This window comes from Ursus americanus, chromosome 35, assembly GCF_024610735.1.
Source record: "Ursus americanus isolate L20-20 chromosome 35, mUrsAme1.1.p, whole genome shotgun sequence".
Lineage (NCBI taxonomy): Eukaryota > Metazoa > Chordata > Mammalia > Carnivora > Ursidae > Ursus > Ursus americanus.
Genome location: NC_142161.1, coordinates 27,185,297 through 27,203,262, shown reverse-complemented (window position 1 = coordinate 27,203,262; position 17,966 = coordinate 27,185,297). Strand labels below are relative to the sequence as shown.

The 17,966-nt window shown below is 35.4% G+C and overlaps 1 protein-coding gene across 2 annotated transcripts in view; it reads left to right on the top strand.

The window, feature by feature from the left end:
• MAP4K5 (mitogen-activated protein kinase kinase kinase kinase 5) overlaps positions 1-17,966 on the top strand; it is a 103,133-nt gene that overhangs the window by 28,259 nt on the left and 56,908 nt on the right. For both annotated transcript variants that reach the window (XM_045798738.2, XM_045798775.2), the window contains exons 3-4: positions 16,026-16,116; positions 16,535-16,599. In XM_045798738.2, the coding sequence (XP_045654694.2) occupies positions 16,026-16,116; positions 16,535-16,599 (156 nt within the window). The remainder of the gene's footprint in view (positions 1-16,025; positions 16,117-16,534; positions 16,600-17,966) is intronic.

The window sequence follows — 17,966 nt, the reverse complement described above, 5'->3', positions numbered from 1 at the left end:
CAAATGGCATTTCTCCCCCTTACACTTTCTAGTTGGTTACTGTCGATATTTATGTAAGTCATTGATTTATTGGACTTATTTTCTCTCTGGCAGATAGCTTTTCATAGATAGCATTTCAGTAGATAGCTTTTCATGCCCTTTGCACTTCGTCAAACATTGATCATGCCAACTCTCCTTTTTGATTATATTTGTGTGGCATATTAACAAATGGATAGAGCTGCTATACTTGGGCCTGTCGTTTTACTTTAATCCTTTCTGGGTCATTGGTTTTTAGGTGTTTTTCTTAATCATATTTGAGTTTTATTTTATAACCCAATCTGAATCTTTCTCCTTTTAATAGATGAGTCTGTTACTGTATTGTTTAGTGAAATGTTTGATCCTTTGTTGTGGTTTTTTTTAAATGTTTTTTGAAGCTTTTAAAAAATTATGGCTAGAGGTTTGTTTTATTTTTACTGCTGATAATTTGAAAGTTACACAGTCTAGTTTTAACAGAGGATGGCTTACAAGACTTTGATTAACATGCTTAAATGTGTTTTTTTGGTTTATTAATTTAAGCAATGAAAGTCATTGAGTTCTAGGTTTAAAGATGTTGAATTTTACATGTTTATACCCTCCTGCCTCTTCGTCTCCCAATTTTCAGACATTGCTTAGTTTATTTGGAGGTTTTTGCCTGAGAATTTTTTTAGAATACTGGGGCATTTGAGTGTGTGTCAGTCTGCATATCTTTTAAGAATTATACCAATTATTTGAACTTAGTTTTATATTTAAGTGGATTCAGTGCTCACTCTTGGTCTTTTCATGCCATGTCTGTGCCATTCTGACTGGCCTATTTCATATCAGCTATTAATAGAATGAATCATATCATCACTTGAATACGTTTTCCTTTATGTATTAATAATAGTAGAATTTGAATCCGCAAACGGATTGTTCACCCCAAACCTGCTCTTCCCTCAGCTTTCCCCATTTTGACAAGCAGTTAGCCAGGCCAAAAATCTAGGTGTTGTCCTTGGGATTTCTCTTTTATTTGTACTCCAGAGTCAGTCTGTTAGCAGGTTTCTTCAGCTGTACCTCTAAAATATATCCTGCATCTGTCTTCTTCTCTTTATTGCCGTCTTTGTCCTCCTCGTCTCCGTCTCCTCTCCCACACCTCCCATCTGCTGCCGTCTAGTTGCCACAAAGCCGCCACACTGATCTTTGTAAAACAAATCAGATCACAGTGCTCTCCTGCTTCGAACCTCCCTGAAGCTTTCAAATCCACTTAGAATAATATTCACACTTTTAACGTTGCTTATAAAACCCTACCTGATTTGCTCTTGTCTGCTTCTCTGAACTCATCATGTAACTTTTCCCCTTCTCTACTCTGCTTTCATTTTTTTTTTTTTATTTAAACAGCCCAAGATTAAACTAGCCCTTCATTCTACCTGGAGTACTATTTTTCGTGATCTTTTGAACAGAAGGCTTCTGGTCATTCACATCTCAGCTTAAAAGTCATGTCCTCAGAGAGACCCATTTCTGACTACCTAATTTAAAGTAGCCACTCAACCCCTTGTTAATTTAGTTCTCTGAAATAAAATTTATATGTTTATGGATGTATATGTATTTTTATAATGAATATATATAAATGTGTAGTCTCTCTTTACTGTTACATTTCAGCATCTGTAACAGTATAATACGGCACAGTAGGCACTCACTAAATAGTGTTTGTACAAATGAATATTAAAAATGTCTTTATTTTGCTTTTGAATAAGAACGACCAGTTGACTGAATATAGAACTATTTGTATTGCACATTCTTCCATCCTCAAAAATCTACAGACATTTTCTCTGTGTATAGTGTTAGGGAAAACTGTAAGACCGTCTTGGCATTTTTGCTCTGAAGGTCTTTCTGTTTCTGCCTAATTATTTGTGGCAGTAATACTGCTTATCTTCTATAAGCTATGATGTTCAGAACATAGGACCTTAATATTTATTATATCTTCAGATTTCAATTCATGGTTAATAGTAATTGTAATTTTAGTAAATTTAGTAAATAACAACTATCCTTGTATTTTAAATATATATACTTTTTATTTTAGTAAATAGTTTCATTTATTTTCAACATCTGTGCTTTAGAATTTGAGGAATTGATCTTCTGGTTGTGACAGTGATTTCATTCATTTGGGTTGTTTCATTACATCTTATTCATGAATTTTTTTCTTTTGTATTTTGCCTCTTTTAAAAAAGTTTTTCTGTTGACCAAAGATTTCTTTCTTTCTTTCTTTCTTCCTTTCTTTCTTTCTTTCTTTCTTTCTTTCTTTCTTTCTTTCTTTCTTTCTTTTTCTTCTTTCTTTCTTTCTTTCTTTCTTTCTTTCTTTCTTTCTTTCTTTCAGCATTTTCAGTAAAGCCAAAGTAGATGGTGCTTTCACATTTTTGGAACAGACTTAGGGAATGATTAGGTAAAAAATATGATGTTATGCTAATGAATTTTTCCCAACATTCAGTTCAGATACTTCAGATAATTCCGGAGACAGCTGTATTTGAGAAATGAATTCTTAACTGTACTCAGCAGCTTTTAAAACAATTGCGCTAAAGCCAGTGTAATACAGAAGTGCTTCCTTGTATCGATTTAACAGATGAGCTGGTTTAGAATTATACTTAGACATGAAAAGATAATTATTTGCCAGTATGACTTAGAAAAAGCCTTATGTCTGATAAAATATAAACAACACTTTTTTTTAAGTAAATGTTATCCCAGCTGTAAACTTAATAATACTTTTCACCCTAGGTAAAAATAGATTATTGAAGCTCATACTAATTGTACAGTTCTGAATTTTATTACAGATTTACCTCACAATTTACTCTTAATTAAAGATTATTATATTTATGATATAATATTATGTTTATGTAATAATATATTTAAAATTTCACTGAAACAGATTGCTTTTGCAACTCTAATACTCATAAAAATTCTAAGTGAAACTCAGTTAAAAATAAAAATAAATTAGCACAGAGAATTGTTTTTTTAATTAGTCACAAAAATAAAAGAAAAAGAAAATGTCAGCATTCCTTCCTGTGTTTCTATATTTTTGTTGCCCTTCATATACACAGGCAAATAATTATTTTTAAGAATGATTAAATCATTTCTATATCTTATTTTTATAGTAGATACTTATTAAATATGCATACCATCTTACAAATGGTGACATTCAAATAAAGTTTGGCTTACTAGTGATTAGTATTAAAAATAAACGATACTAATGATACCCTTTTGAATTTTAGTTTCATTTTCCATCTCTTTGGTCAGACCTAAGGACGGCCTTAGAAAAGCAGGCAGATATTATGTTGATGCGTGTCACCATGTTTTCCTGTCTGTGTCTGAATTGCAGCCTTCCCTCTAACTCATTTTACAGATGCTCATTTTGCTCCACAAGTCTGTAGCTAGTGGCAGCCCACAGCCAGAACAGAAGTAAGATTCCTGGGAAAGCTAATCATCAGAATCCTACTTTCCCTCCCCCACCTTTTCTTCTACGATTATTACCCCTCTTTTCTGGGGAACTAAAGGGTAATATTTTAAAGTTATGCACATGATAGTTTGTTAAAAACTGTGAACAACTCAATAGCAAAAAGAACTGCAGTCTGATTAAAAAATGGGCAAAGACGCTGAATAGACATTTTTCCAAAGAAGACATCCAAATGGCCAATAGACACATGAAAAGATGCTCAGCATCACTCACCAGGGAAATGCAGATCAAAATATCACCTCACACCTGGTAGAATGGCTCATAAGACAGGAAATAAGTGTTGGTGAGGACATGGGGAAAAGGGAATCCTTGTGTACTAGTAGTCGGTGGAAATTAAATTGGTGCGGCCACTATGGAAGACAGTGTGGTGGTTCCTCAGAAAGTTAAAAAATACAAACTATCCTATGATACAGCAGTTCCACTTCTGAGTATTCATCTGAAGACAATGAAAACACTAACTCAAAAAGATCTCTGCACCCCTATGCTCGTTACAGCAGTTTTCACAATAGCCAACAAAAATGTGGAGTGTCTGTCCATGGATGAATGGATAAAGATGTGTGTATATGTAAAAAAAAGAAAAAAGAAAAAAGAATGCAGTCCTGCCGTTTGTGACAACATGGATGGATTTAGAGGACATAATGCTAAGTTAAATAAGTCAGACAGAGAAAGACAAATGACATATGATTTCACTTATATGTGGACCCTAAATAAAAACAAAAACCAAGCTCACAGATACTAAGAACAAATTGGTGGTTGCCAGAGGCGGTTGGGTGGGGGTATGTGAAATGGGTGAAGGGAGTCGAAAGGTACAAAATTCCAGGTATAAACTAAGTCATAGGGACGTAATGCACAGCATGGTGATGTAGTTAACAATACCGTATTGCATATGTGGAAGTTGCTAAGAAAATAAATCTTAAAATCTCATCACAAGAAAAAATTTTGTAATTACTGACAAACATTAACTAGACTTACTGTGGTGATCATTTTACAATATATACAAATATCAAATCATTATGTCATAAATCTGAAGCTAATATAATATTGTATGTCTGTCATACCTCAATTAAAAACAAAACAAGACTGTGAGCCTTGCTATTTATAAGGAGGGGATTTAATAAAATCGTAATCCACGGTGATTAATACGGTATACTTTTGTTTGTATGCTTGTTTTTTAAAATGCGGAATTGGAAATGTTCATGAAATAATTCAGCATTTTTAAGTAAGATAACAAATGTACTTCATTGATTTAGACAGTTTTCAAAATGAATAGGAATCTGTATCTTTGGATGTTTAAAACTTTTCTTAGTTATTTTATTTTTTTGAGAGCGCAGGAGCATGAATGAGGGGGAGGGGCAGAGGGAGAGGAGGAAGCAGACTCCCCACAGAGCGGGAAGCAAGACGGATACATGGGGCTCAAACCCAGGACCTGGAGATCATTGACATGAACCAAAGGCAGACGCTTAACCAACTGAGTCACCCAGGCGCCCCTCAGTTTTGTTTTGTAATACTTCATCTCGTTTGCTGGAAGTATAAGCAGAGAAAGTAAATTTTTAAAAAATCAAAATGTATATAAAGATTTAAACAACTGTTAGTTTGCCTTGTTAATGTTCTTGAAAGAAATCCCAAAGTGGGAGCTTTGGCCAAATAGGACAAATGTCAGCTATTCTGGTTAAGTGGTATGTTCTTGCTTTTTTAGTTTTTAAGTTCTATTTTAAAATCTAAGAATTTCTATTTTTCAAAATAATCTGTGAAATAAAGTATTAAGTTAATATTACTTAAGTAAAATAAGTATCCTGTCTTGATTATTTGGAAAGTTCAAGTCTGAATTGGAGGAAAAGTTAAGTTGAGGTCACAAATGCCCACCAGTGTTTTGTTTTTTTTTTAACTGGCTTTAAATAATGGATACATAAAGCTAATAAAGGCTAAATAGACATTTTCTTTTTATTTTTTTATATATTTTTTTTTAATAATGATTTTTTATTATGTTATGTTAGTCACCATACAGTACATCCCCGGTTTTCGATGTAAGGCTCGATGATTCATTAGTTGTGTATAACACCCAGTGCTAAATAGACATTTTCTGCCATATTATAAGTAAAAATCACTTTGTTATGCTAGGGTACTCAGTTTCAGGTAGATCCCAATTTGCTTTTTGAACACAAGATAACATTTAAATGAAGGTGCTTACTGTTTTCTGTGTAATTTAAAAGGTGAGCTTCAATATCTGGTTCTAAATTGGTGAAATTTAAAACTGTTAGGGATTTTCTCTGTAGATGAGTTTTCAGAATCTAAGATAGGCATTCCAAAGAAAATGTTTTGTTAGAAATGACTGTTCTGTTTGCGTTCTATGCTTGTTTTGCTCAGTGGAAAAAAACTCATATTTCCTTATTACCAACAAAAACAATCAAATCAACAAGATGTTTGAAAATTATCTGACAGAATATTTAGCATTGAATTAATTGGTTTTCTGGAAATGATGCTATTAATGTATCATTTGTATAGTAAAATCGGTTTTCCCTTTGATATCTGTCTTTAATATTGATTTCATTTCATAAACTTCAGAAATATATTTAGTACTTACTAGTACAAAAAACTTTTTCCATGCCCAGTTTAAAAAAAAAAAAAAGCTTTTTTTTTTTTTTGCTAAGTGTTACAAATATTAATTTAAAAAGCTACTTTTTGCATTGCAATTTTACTGTAAATGATACCACAATTTTTAGGTTACTGGATTTTTATTTTCAAAACATGTATTTGAAAACAGTAAATTTTAAAACTTGAATATCCAAACATAGTGAAATGGATAAATAAATTAGTCTATATTTCCATAATTTTGTATTATTTTTATTACGGTAAAAAGTACCTATTATTAAGCTTTATCATCTTAACCATTTTTAAGCTTATAGTTTAGTGATGTTAAATATATTTACATTGTTGTGAAACAGATCTCTGGAACTTTTTCATCTTATAGAACTGAAAGTCCATATCTATTTTTTTAATAATATTTATTTTGTTATATTAGTCACCATACAGTACATCCCCAGTTCTTGATGCAATGTTCCATGATTCATTACTTGCATATAATACCCAGTGCGCCATGCAATATGTGCCCTCCTTAATACCCATCACCGGCCTATCCCAATCCCCCACCCTCCTGAAAGTCCATATCTGTTAAACGACAGTTTCCTTGCTCTCCTTCCCTCAGCCCTTGGTAACCACCATCTACTTTTTATATTTATAAACTTGATTACTTTAGATACCTCCTATAATTTGTCCTTTTATGAGTGGTTTATTTCACTCAGCATAATATCCTCAAGGTTCATCCATGTTGTAGGATTTCCTTCCCTTTTAATGGCTGCATTGTATTCTACTGTATGTATACGCTATGTTTGGTTTATCCATTTACCCATCATTTGATGGACATTTGGGTTGCTTCCATCTCTCAGCTATCATGAATAATGCTATGAACATGGCCATGCAAATATCCCTGATACCTGCTCTCAATTTTTTGGATATATACCTAGATATAGGATTACTAGATCATATGGTAGTAAATTTTTAAATTTTTGAGGAACTGCCGTAATGTTTTCCATAATGAGTGTACCATTCTGCAGTGCCAGCAACGGTGCAGAAGGGTTTCAGCTTCTCCATGTCTCTACTAACGCTTGGTATTCTGTTTGTTTTTTTTTTTTAATTATAGCTTTCCTAGTCGGTGTGAGGTGAGGTGATATCTTGTGGTTTTGATTTGCATTTCTTGGATGGTTAGTGATGTTGAGCATCTTTTTATATACTTCTTGACCATTTGCATATCCTCTTTGGAGATATATCTATTCAAGTCTTTTGCCCATGTTTTTTTTTTTTTTTTCTTTTTTTTTTTATTTTATTTTTTTATTTTTTAATGATTCTTTATTATATTATGTTAGTCACCATATAGTACATCCCCGGTTTCTGATGTAAGGCTCGATGATTCATTAGTTGCGTATAACACCCAGTGCACCATGCAATACGTGCCCTCCTTACTACCCATCACCGGCCCACCCATTCCCCCACCCCCCTCCCCTCTGAAGTCCTCAGTTTGTTTCTCATAGTCCATAGTCTCCCATGTTTCATTCCCCCTTCTGATTACCCCCCCCTTTCTTTATCCCTTTCTTCCCCTACCGATCATCCTAGTTCTTATGTTCCATAGATGAGAGAAATCATATGATAGTTGTCTTTCTCTGCTTGACTTATTTCACTTAGCATTATCTCCTCCAGTGCTGTCCATGTTGTAGCAAATGTTGAGAACTCGTTCTTTCTGATAGCTGAGTAATATTCCATTGTATATATGGACCACAACTTCTTAATCCAGTCATCTGTTGAAGGGCATCTCGGCTCCTTCCACAATTTACCTATTGTGGACATTGCTGCTATGAACATTGGGGTGCATATGGCCCTTCTCTTCACTACGTCTGTATCTTTGGGGTAAATACCCAGTAGTGCAATGGCTGGATCATAGGGTAGCTCAATTTTTAACTTTTTAAGGGACCTCCACACTGTTTTCCAGAGTGGCTGTACCAACTTGCATTCCCACCAACAATGTAGGAGGGATCCCCTTTCTCCACATCCTCTCCAACAATTGTTGTTTCTTGCCTTGTCTATTTTTGCCATTCTAACTGGCGTAAGGTGGTATCTCAGTGTGGTTTTGATTTGAATTTCCTTGATGGCTAATGATTTTGAACATTTTTTCATGTGTCTGTTAGCCATTTGTATGTCTTCATTGGAAAAGTGTCTGTTCATATCTTCTGCCCATTTTTTGATTTGTTTATTTGTTTCTCGTGTATTGAGTTTGAGAAGTTCTTTGTAGATCTTGGATACCAGTCCTTTATCTGTAGTGTCATTTGCAAATATATTCTCCCATGCCCATGTTTTAATTGGTTATTTCTTTTTTGTTGTTGAGTTGTAGGAATTCTTTATATATTTTAGATATTAACCACTTATCAGATACATGGTTTGCACATATTTTCTCCCATTCCACAGGTTGTTGTTTCACTCTGTTGACAGTGCCCTTTGATGAAAAAAAAATTTAAGTTTGACATAGTCCCATTTATCTATTTTTGCCTTTGTTGGCTTGTGCTTTTGGTGCCATATCTAAGAAATCATTGCCAAATCCAATGTTAGGAAGTTTTTCTCTAAGGGTTTTATAATTTTGAGTCTTTTATTTAGATCTTTAATTCATTTCGAGTTAATTTTTGTACATATATAGTGTAAGATAAGGGTCCATCTCCATTCTTTTGTATGAAGATATTCAGCTTTCCCGTCACTAGTTGTTGAAATGACTGTATTTTCCTTGTTGAGTGGTCTTGGCGCCCTTGTCAAAGATCATTTGATCATGATTGTGGGGGCTTATTTTTGTGCTCTGTACTGTTGATCTATGTGCTTTTATAGAGAAGTAGCATACTGTTTTGATTACTGTGGCTTTGTAAGGTGTTTTGAAGTCTGGAAGTGTGAGTCTTCCAACTCTGTTCTTTTTCAAAATTATTTGGGGTTCCTTGAGGTTCCAAATGAATTTTAGGATGATTTTTTTCTATTTCTCCAAAGAAGATGCTATTGGGATTTTGATACAGATTATGTTGAATCTATAGATTGCTTTGGGTATTTTATTGACATCTTAACAATAGTAAATCATCTTATTCCTGAACATGGGATATCTTTCTGTTTATTTATGTCATCTTTAATTTCTTTAAGCAATGTTTTGTAGTTTTCAGTATACTTTTGCCTCCTTTGTTATGTTCATTCCTAAGTATATTATTCTTTTTGATGCAATTGTAAATGGAATTGTTTTCTTAATTTCCTTTTCTTATTATTCATTATTAGTGTATGGAAACACAACTGATTTTTTTTTTAAAGATTTTATTTATTTATTTGACAGAGATAGAGACAGCCAGCGAGAGAGGGAACACAAGCAGGGAGAGTGGGAGAGGAAGAAGCAGGCTCATAGTGGAGGAGCCTGACGTGGGGCTCGATCCCGTAACGCTGGGATCACGCCCTGAGCTGAAGGCAGACGCTTAAGCGCTGTGCCACCCAGGCGCCCCACACAACTGATTTTTTGTGTTGATTTTGTATCTTAAAACTTTGCTGAATTTGTTTATTCTGAAAGTTTTCTTGTAGTATCTTTAGAGTTTTCTACAAATAAGATCATATCATCTGCAAACAAATAATTTTATTTCTTCCTTTCCAATTTGGATGCCTTTTAAATGATTCTTAATGACACAGAAAATGTTTACAGAATGGGTTGTGAACCTGTAGAGTCTGAGTCCAGTTTGTGTGTGTGGTGGGAGAACCCTTACATACTTACAGGAGTGGAAGAAATGTTAATGGTGAGTGTCTCTTGATAGTGGATTTGTGGGTGACTTCTATTTTGTTCTTTCTGTTTTTCTACATTGGCTGACTGTTGTAGGATAAAAATATTAATGTGATGCAATAATAAGAAATAAAACAGGTTTTATTTAGTTTTAAAAAAGTAATGTCCATTATTGATGCCCATATAGTACTAGACATGTTTCTCATAGTTTTCTGTGAATATTTGTTTAAAAAGGATTAAAGTAGGAAATACAAACTTGTACTAGAAGTACTAGTAGTAGATAGGACAAGCATCAACCGCTTGATATTTGATGAAATAACAACTGGAAAATCTTGTTTCACTTTTTGTAGAAATATTAAAATATGCTAAACTCTCTGAAAGTTCAGTATGTATTAAAGAATATTTTGCTGGTATTATTCAAGGTATAGTCCTCTCCAAAACATTGTCACATGAAAGGAACAGAATTTTAGGGGTTTGAGAGATAGAATAGGTTTGGGGCTCTGGAGACAGATTGCTGGGGTTCCAAAACATTGTCTGCCACTTAATAACTGCATAACTTCAGACAGGTTAGGAATTACACTAGTGGTTTTATTGAGGAAAGGAGGGTATGTGAAAATCACCTGTGGAACTTTTAAAAAATAAACATTCCTACCTTCAGAATATATCCAGACTCATTTTCTCAACACTTCTTTTTCTCAACACTTTCTTTGCTGCCACCCCTGGTCTAAACCACTTCAACTCTAGCATGAGTTATCTTAGTGAATGCTTTACTTTAGGCCTTGAGATATCACCCACCCCCCAGCTTTTTCCCTCCCCATCCCCTCATACGCTATGTTGAATCAGTTCTCAACACAGGAACCAGAGCAGTCCTTCTGAAACTAAGATACTATACTCAATCTCAGATTTTGAGATTACTCAAAAATTTCAAAGTCTTGCCATCTTGCTCGGCTTAAAATCCAAGGTCCTTAGGATGATGACTGAAAAGGCCATTTCTTTTTTTTTTTTTTTTAAGATATTATTTATTTTTTTGAGAGAGAGCATGCGTCATGTGCACGGTGGGGTGGGGCAGAGGGAGAGAAGGGAATCCCAAGCAAACTCCCAGCTGAGCATGGAGCCCAACTCAGGCTTTGATCTCACGACCCTGAGATCATGACTTGATCTGAAATCAAGACGACACTTAACCGACTGAGCCACCCAGGCGTTCCCCCCTTCTTTTTAAAGTAGGCTTCATGCCCAGCGTGGAACCCAGTGCAGGGCTTGAACTCATGACCCTGAGATTAAGACCTCAGCTGAAATTAGCACAGGCTCAAGTGACTAGCCACCCAGGCACCCTGGAAAAGGCCATTTCTGATCTGGCCTTCTAATCCTTATGTCTTCTACCACTGTCCTGGTTCACTTTACAAACACTAGGCTTCTCTCTATTTTCTGATGTGCCAAACGCACTCCTGCTTTAAAGCCTTTATATTTGCTGTTCCTTGTGCCTAGAATGTTATTCCCTTAGGTACCCATTTTACCTACTTTCTCACTACATTCATCTGTTTGCTCAAACATCGCCTTATCAGAAAGGCTTTTCTGACCCTTCAGTCTATGTAAAACGGCCCTTACTCCCTCATTCTCTGTTCCCAAGCCCTGGTTAAAATAACTTTTCTTCTTAGCACTTACAGTACTTGACATATATATATTCCTTTGTTTTACTTCCTGACATCCACCCAGAGAGCAAGTGTTTGTTTTTTTCACTAATACATTCCCAGTGCCTGGCAGGGTCAGCACCCAGTAAATGTGACCTGCCTGTCTCACTTCATAGTGCTAGTATTACTTTCATACCAAAACCAAAGACAGTACAAAAAAAGAAAACTGCAGACCAGTGTCTCTCATAAATATAGAGGCAGAAACTCTCCACAAGATTCTAGAAAATAAGATCTTAAGGACATTTTGAAGAGGCTGTCTAGGCACTTGCAAAGGCTTTCGTAGTAGCGGGTATGTTCTCTGTATGTTTGTTAGTCCAATTTAACTTCAGGACTTTGGCTTTCCTTTCTCGAGTAGATGTTAAAATAGTAGTTTCTAAATTTACTAACCATGTTTAGGGTTGTTTTTTGCTTCGTGCATAAAACAAAGAGAATAGAGAATGAGATTTTCCAGTAATAAATGACAGGAATTTGATGACAGAGAGCAATGAGTAAGAAGATTAAGGAAGATAGATGTGTTTATGAGAAAGATTGCCTGATATGGAATTACCTGTCAGGGTGAGATAGAAAATTATATATATATGCATGTTCATTGCCCTCTTTCCTTCTTGCCAGCCAAAGGGGTGAAAGGAAGGGGTGTAAAAGAAATATATATATTTTAAAAAATCAAACAATTCTGTATATCAGTAGCCAGATGTTAAACATGTCTTGGAGGTTTCTTCTCCAAAACAAAGAATGAGGGTGCATAATCTTGGGGTGGAATGGTTATGTCAATATAAATAGCTGTTGTTACAAACTGTTTAAAGATCAGGTGCTTATAACTCAGAAAATACTTATCCAAACAGAATTCTTTAAAACAGTGTTTCTGAAATTTGCCTGATCTTAGGAATCCCTTGAAGATTCTGATTCAGAAAGCATAAAGTGAGCCTAGGAATCTCTAATTAATAAGTGATTTTATGATTATTTAAGAATGAGAGACAGCACTTTAAAACATCCAATTTAGAATTTTAATGGGATAAAACTAGCAAGTGTAATACATAAGTCTTTATGTGATAGTTAGATGATACTAATAAAAAAGTACCTTTCAGCTGTTCTAAGGAGTTTGTTTTCATGTGATTTATAAAATAAGCAACAGCATATTGTTAAGAAGCAGGACTGATTCTAATGCCAGCCATCACAGACACAGAACTACCATCCTTCTTGCTCCCTGCGGATCACTTTTCTGGCTGAAGACTGCCGGTCTTTTTTCCTTGGAGTATCAGGCTGAGTTCCCTGAGGCAGGCAGGCAGGCACTCACACACACTCGCACACACTCACACTCACACACACACACACTTTAAAAGAGCCTAAGGTAATAAGCTTCTGGTCTCAGGCTGAGTTCCCTGAGGCAGGCAGGCAGACACTCACACACACACACACACACACACACACACACACACACACACTTTAAAAGAGCCTAAGGTAATAAGCTTCTGGTCTCAGGCTGAGTTCCCAGCTATCACTGCCTATGCTTTGGTACACATGCCAGGTCTGGTGAGTCTTTCCCTTCCTATACAGGGATATACTCATCAGCCAGGTTTGCAGTACATCTCTAGTAATTTTAGCCACAACCCTTCATAGACTCTTACTCTAATATTCCACTTTTAATGTGATTCTCCTGGTAACTAACAACTTAGTCTTCATGGCTCACGTTTTCAGGACACCAAATGTGATTAGTTATCCCACTCTTTTAGGTCAGTTGTCCACCCCAGTGCCTTCAGGAAGTAAAAGATGACATGACACAGACTAGCTCTTGCTGCATCAAGGCCAGTTCTCTTAGGAGGGCTATGGAGAGGCTGCCAGAGGTTAGTCCTGTAGAAAAAAAAAAGTGTCATTAATACAAATAGAAAGTCCAAAGAGAAAATTGGTTCTTAGGAGCAGATATTGGTAACTTGGAGCATATCAAATTCAAGGTGCTAGCAAGCCATCCAGTTGGAAATAACAGGAACTTAGTTAAAACTGCAGATGCGGGGTTCTGTGTTTGTCAGTTCGTCTTGTCCTTACGTTGCATGAGAATGAAGAATGAAACTTCTCTTTTTTGAGGAAATAAACTCCCCAAAACCCATTTTTACGTGAACAACAGAGCTGGAACCTGTAGGCCTGAGGCATCTGAACCTAGTGGATTTAATGCTTTATCTCAAAAGGAAACAGTTGTCTGTCATCACCCAATCAGAAGAATGAAGTGAACCCAAATTTAGATCATTTTGAAGAAGCTGATGTAACCCATCAAAGAATAGTTCCATCTGTAATGAATAACTGTATTTAGCTTACCTGCCTTTCAGGATAGACTACAAAAATATTCTCTTTATGTAAGTCTGTTCCATGGTACAGTTTCAATTCAGAGAAGATTCTACCCAGTTTGGATTAAAGCTTAAGACAGTGGTGAAACAGATATATGAAGAATATATTCAAAACTGGAGTTTATTCACAAAGTTAAGTATATCAAAGAAGGCACAGTCCCCAAACATCTGAGTTATTAATGACCTGTTCTTGTGAACTCTGGCTTCCAGCTACAGCTGTAGAAAACTGTTGCTCAGTCTCACCAGGACTCCACCTTTTCTGGCAGAAACCTCATGTAGGTTCTGCTGGAACCACAGTTGTGAGGTGGAACTCAGCTAAATTTCCCCAGGAAGTAGCGGTTTGTTATTAGTATTAATTCAGACATATTATTGGCTTTTAAAGGTCAGTTTAAGAATTTAGACACCATTAAGAAGTTAGACATCATTTGTGAAGTTACTCCTGTGAGAAAATCTGTTCTAAATCCCAGACTTAACTGGAGCATTTTTCAGCACAGCTCGGATACGACTTCTTTGTACATTTAAAAGTGAGAGTAGGCTGAAATCCAAAGAGTACCGTATATTAACAAAGTTAGGTAATTCTTTACTCTTCTTTTCCTTTGTAATTCAGAGCTTCCTGGTAAAGTGAAGCCTAGGCTAGAATCTAGCCCGCTTGCTGGAGATCAGCACGTATAAATCAGTGTCAGTGCCGTCATGGGAAAGGCTCACGTAGAGGAGTAAGATATAAGGAGAAACCGCTATTCTGGTGTTCAGGAGCGGACGAGAAAGTCTCTACACCAGGCAGTCAGGCTTTCCACTGTAACTTGCAGGAGCTACTCCCTGCTTCTGCTTAAACTGATAATGGGAACCATAGATCATCATCTGTTTTGGGTTATCTCCGCTGAGCCTCTTCTACTGACAGACAATGAAGAACTATTGTTTTAAGAGTGAAATCTTGCCTTTTATAGCAACATGGATGGATCTAGAGAGTATAAAGTAAGCAAAATGAGTCAGAGGAAGATACCATATGATTTCACTCATACGTGGAATTTAAGAAACAAAACAAATGATCAAAGAAACAAACAAAAAACCAGACTCTTTAAACTATAGAGGACAAACTGGTGGCTACAAGAGGGGAGGTGGGTAGGGCGGTGGGTGAGATAGGTGAAGGGGGATTGAGTACGCCAATGATGAAGAATACTGCTGTATTCCTGAAACTAATAAACTAATAGTTATCGTATGTTAACTAACTGGAATGAAAATAAAAACGGAAAAAGCCCCCCCCCCAAAAGACTACTATACAGAATGAAGTATGATGGTGACAATACCATTTTAGGTAGTATTCCCATAACTAACCAATATTTCATTTTAATATTACTTTTCCTAGTTAAACAACTCTAACAGGTTTGTAATAAACAAATTGGAAAATACAGATAAAAAAGAAGCAAAATTACTTTTAATTTTACCACCCAGACATAAACATTGTGTAAGTTTTTTAGACATTTTTCTGTATACATATGTACTTATATGTAAAACATCCCTTTTTTACTTAATATATCATGAACATATTTTCATATCAAAACATGTTTTAACTGTATTATATGTATAACTGTACCATAAGTTATTTATTTATTTATATTTTAAAGATCTTGTTTATTTATTTGAGAGAGAGAGAGAGAGAGAGAGTGCACCGGTGGTGGGGAGAGGCAGAGGGAGAGGGAAAAGCAGACTCTCCCCTGAGCAGGGAGCCCCATGATGGGCTCCATCCAGGACCCTGAGATCATGATCTGTGCCTAAGGCAGACGCTTAACTGACTGAGCCACCCAGGCGGACCCCCCTTTTTTTAAAGATTTTATTTATTTGAGAGAGAGTACAAGTGGTGGGGAGAGGCAGAGGGACCATAAGTTATTTAATCATTCTTTCCTTAAGTCACATTGTAGAAAACATTTATCTCTGTGCAGTCTCCTTCAGAAAAAAAATTTTTAAGTGACATTATGAGTTCAAAGATTTTGTATATCTTTAAGGCTTCTGAGTTTTAGAAAGAATGTATCAGTTTATATTCCCACTGAAGTATTAAGAGTATCTAATTCCTCATCTCTAACATTTATTGTAAAGTTTTCCTTTCTTTTTCCCATATATAAGACTCAAAATGTAACTTAGTGTCTAAGTTTTATCATTTTGTTTTTCAGGAGATGATTTTTCTTTGATTCAACAAGAAATATTTATGGTTAAAGAATGTAAACATTGCAACATCGTTGCCTACTTTGGGAGCTATCTCAGGTAAAAAAAAAAAAAGCATCTGTTCTCCTCTCTTTACTACCTCTCTCCCTCCTTTTCATGTAAATGCTGTTATATATGAATTTTTAAAGTTATATTGTGTAAAGTTTTCTCAAGTATTCTTATTGTCTCCCCTGCTATATTAATGACACCTCCATTTATGCAGTTATATCTTATCTGGCAATAAATATTACAAATGATTACAAGTAAGCGTTTTAGCTTATAAAACTGATTATATTCTAAACCATTTAAGATGGTAAGTTACTATGCTTTTCTGTATCTGGAAGAGAGACCACCAGGGCAATTTCCTGTTACCCTATAATCCATTCTAAACCTTGGTGTACTGAAGATGGAAAGCCTTCAGAGTATTCAGTGATTAAGAATTACTAACTAATATAATTTTCTTTCTCTTTCATATTAGTCGAGAAAAACTGTGGATTTGTATGGAATACTGTGGTGGTGGATCACTTCAAGATATTTACCATGGTATTGTTAATTTGACTTTACATTTTAAAACTGACTTTGACTTTGATGATTGTTGTTTTTATGATTTGTAGTTAACCAGGAATATTGGTAGGTAGATACACTGTTTTGCATTCTTCCATTCTGCTCCTGTAGTATTATTGCGTAAAAGAAATCTAAACTTTATTTTTGTTGGTTATCCAGTTAAATTTGCTGAAACCTGAACTGAGAAATAGAAGAGTTCTTGTACAGGGGCGCCTGGGTGGCTCAGTCGTTAAGCGTCTGCCTTCGGCTCAGGGCGTGATCCCGGCGTTATGGGATTGAGCCCCACATCAGGCTCCTCCGCTGGGAGCCTGCTTCTTCCTCTCCCACTCCCCCTGCTTGTGTTCCCTCTCTCGCTGGCTGTCTCTGTCAAATAAATAAATAAAATCTTAAAAAAAAAAAAGTTCTTGTACAATCCAAATTTTACTTTTTAGTTGTAGTCTCTAAGAAATCTTCTGTAGCCTCTAGGAAAGTATGTTATCTACAATTGAAACTGCCTCAACTTCCTTGTAAATAAGAATTGAAATAGAGAGGTTAACTCTCACATAAAAGAAATTGTGTATCTATTTTAAAAATCATTTAACCTAAGAAAGCAGTTTAATTGTTGGTATATTTTTGTATTAAAAATGTATAATTTTTAAACAGTTTAAGTACTTTATATTGAGCATCTGTTAGGTGGTTAGGACATTTTCTGAGTTGAATCAGATTTCACTATTTAGAAATAGTCTCTGTTTTGGCTGTACAAATTAGCTTCCAATTTGTTTTATCATTGACAATTTCCTGATTTTCTAGAGTTTATGAGACTAAGCAGGGATCCTTATAAAACAATTTTTCTTTCCTTTATTTAATTGCATATAGAATAGTAAAACTCCCATTGCAACTTTGCATTCTATCATTTATTAAGAATTATGTGAAATACTTTCAAACATTTCTTTGCTGAAATCTTTGTATTGACAGCCTTATCAAATTTCAGTCATGCAGTTTACAAATACAACCATAGTAGATGTAAAAATGAGTGCTAATCAAGTTTAAATAATACCTGTAGCTTGTAGCGGTAGAGCAATTGTTAAATAAACTACGCTGCACCTATAGTATGGAATCCTGTGTAGCATTTAAAAAGGCGGAGTAGCTCCACTTGTACTGACCTGGAATATCTCTCCAAGGCCTCTTTTTAAATGGAAAAAGTGGATGAAGAAGAAATGTGTATAGCATAATCAATCACACTTAGACTTTTAAAAATATAATTTTTTAGGGGCGCCTGGGTGGCACAGCGGTTAAGCGTCTGCCTTCGGCTCAGGGCGTGATCCCGGCGTTATGGGATCGAGCCCCACATCAGGCTCCTCTGCTAG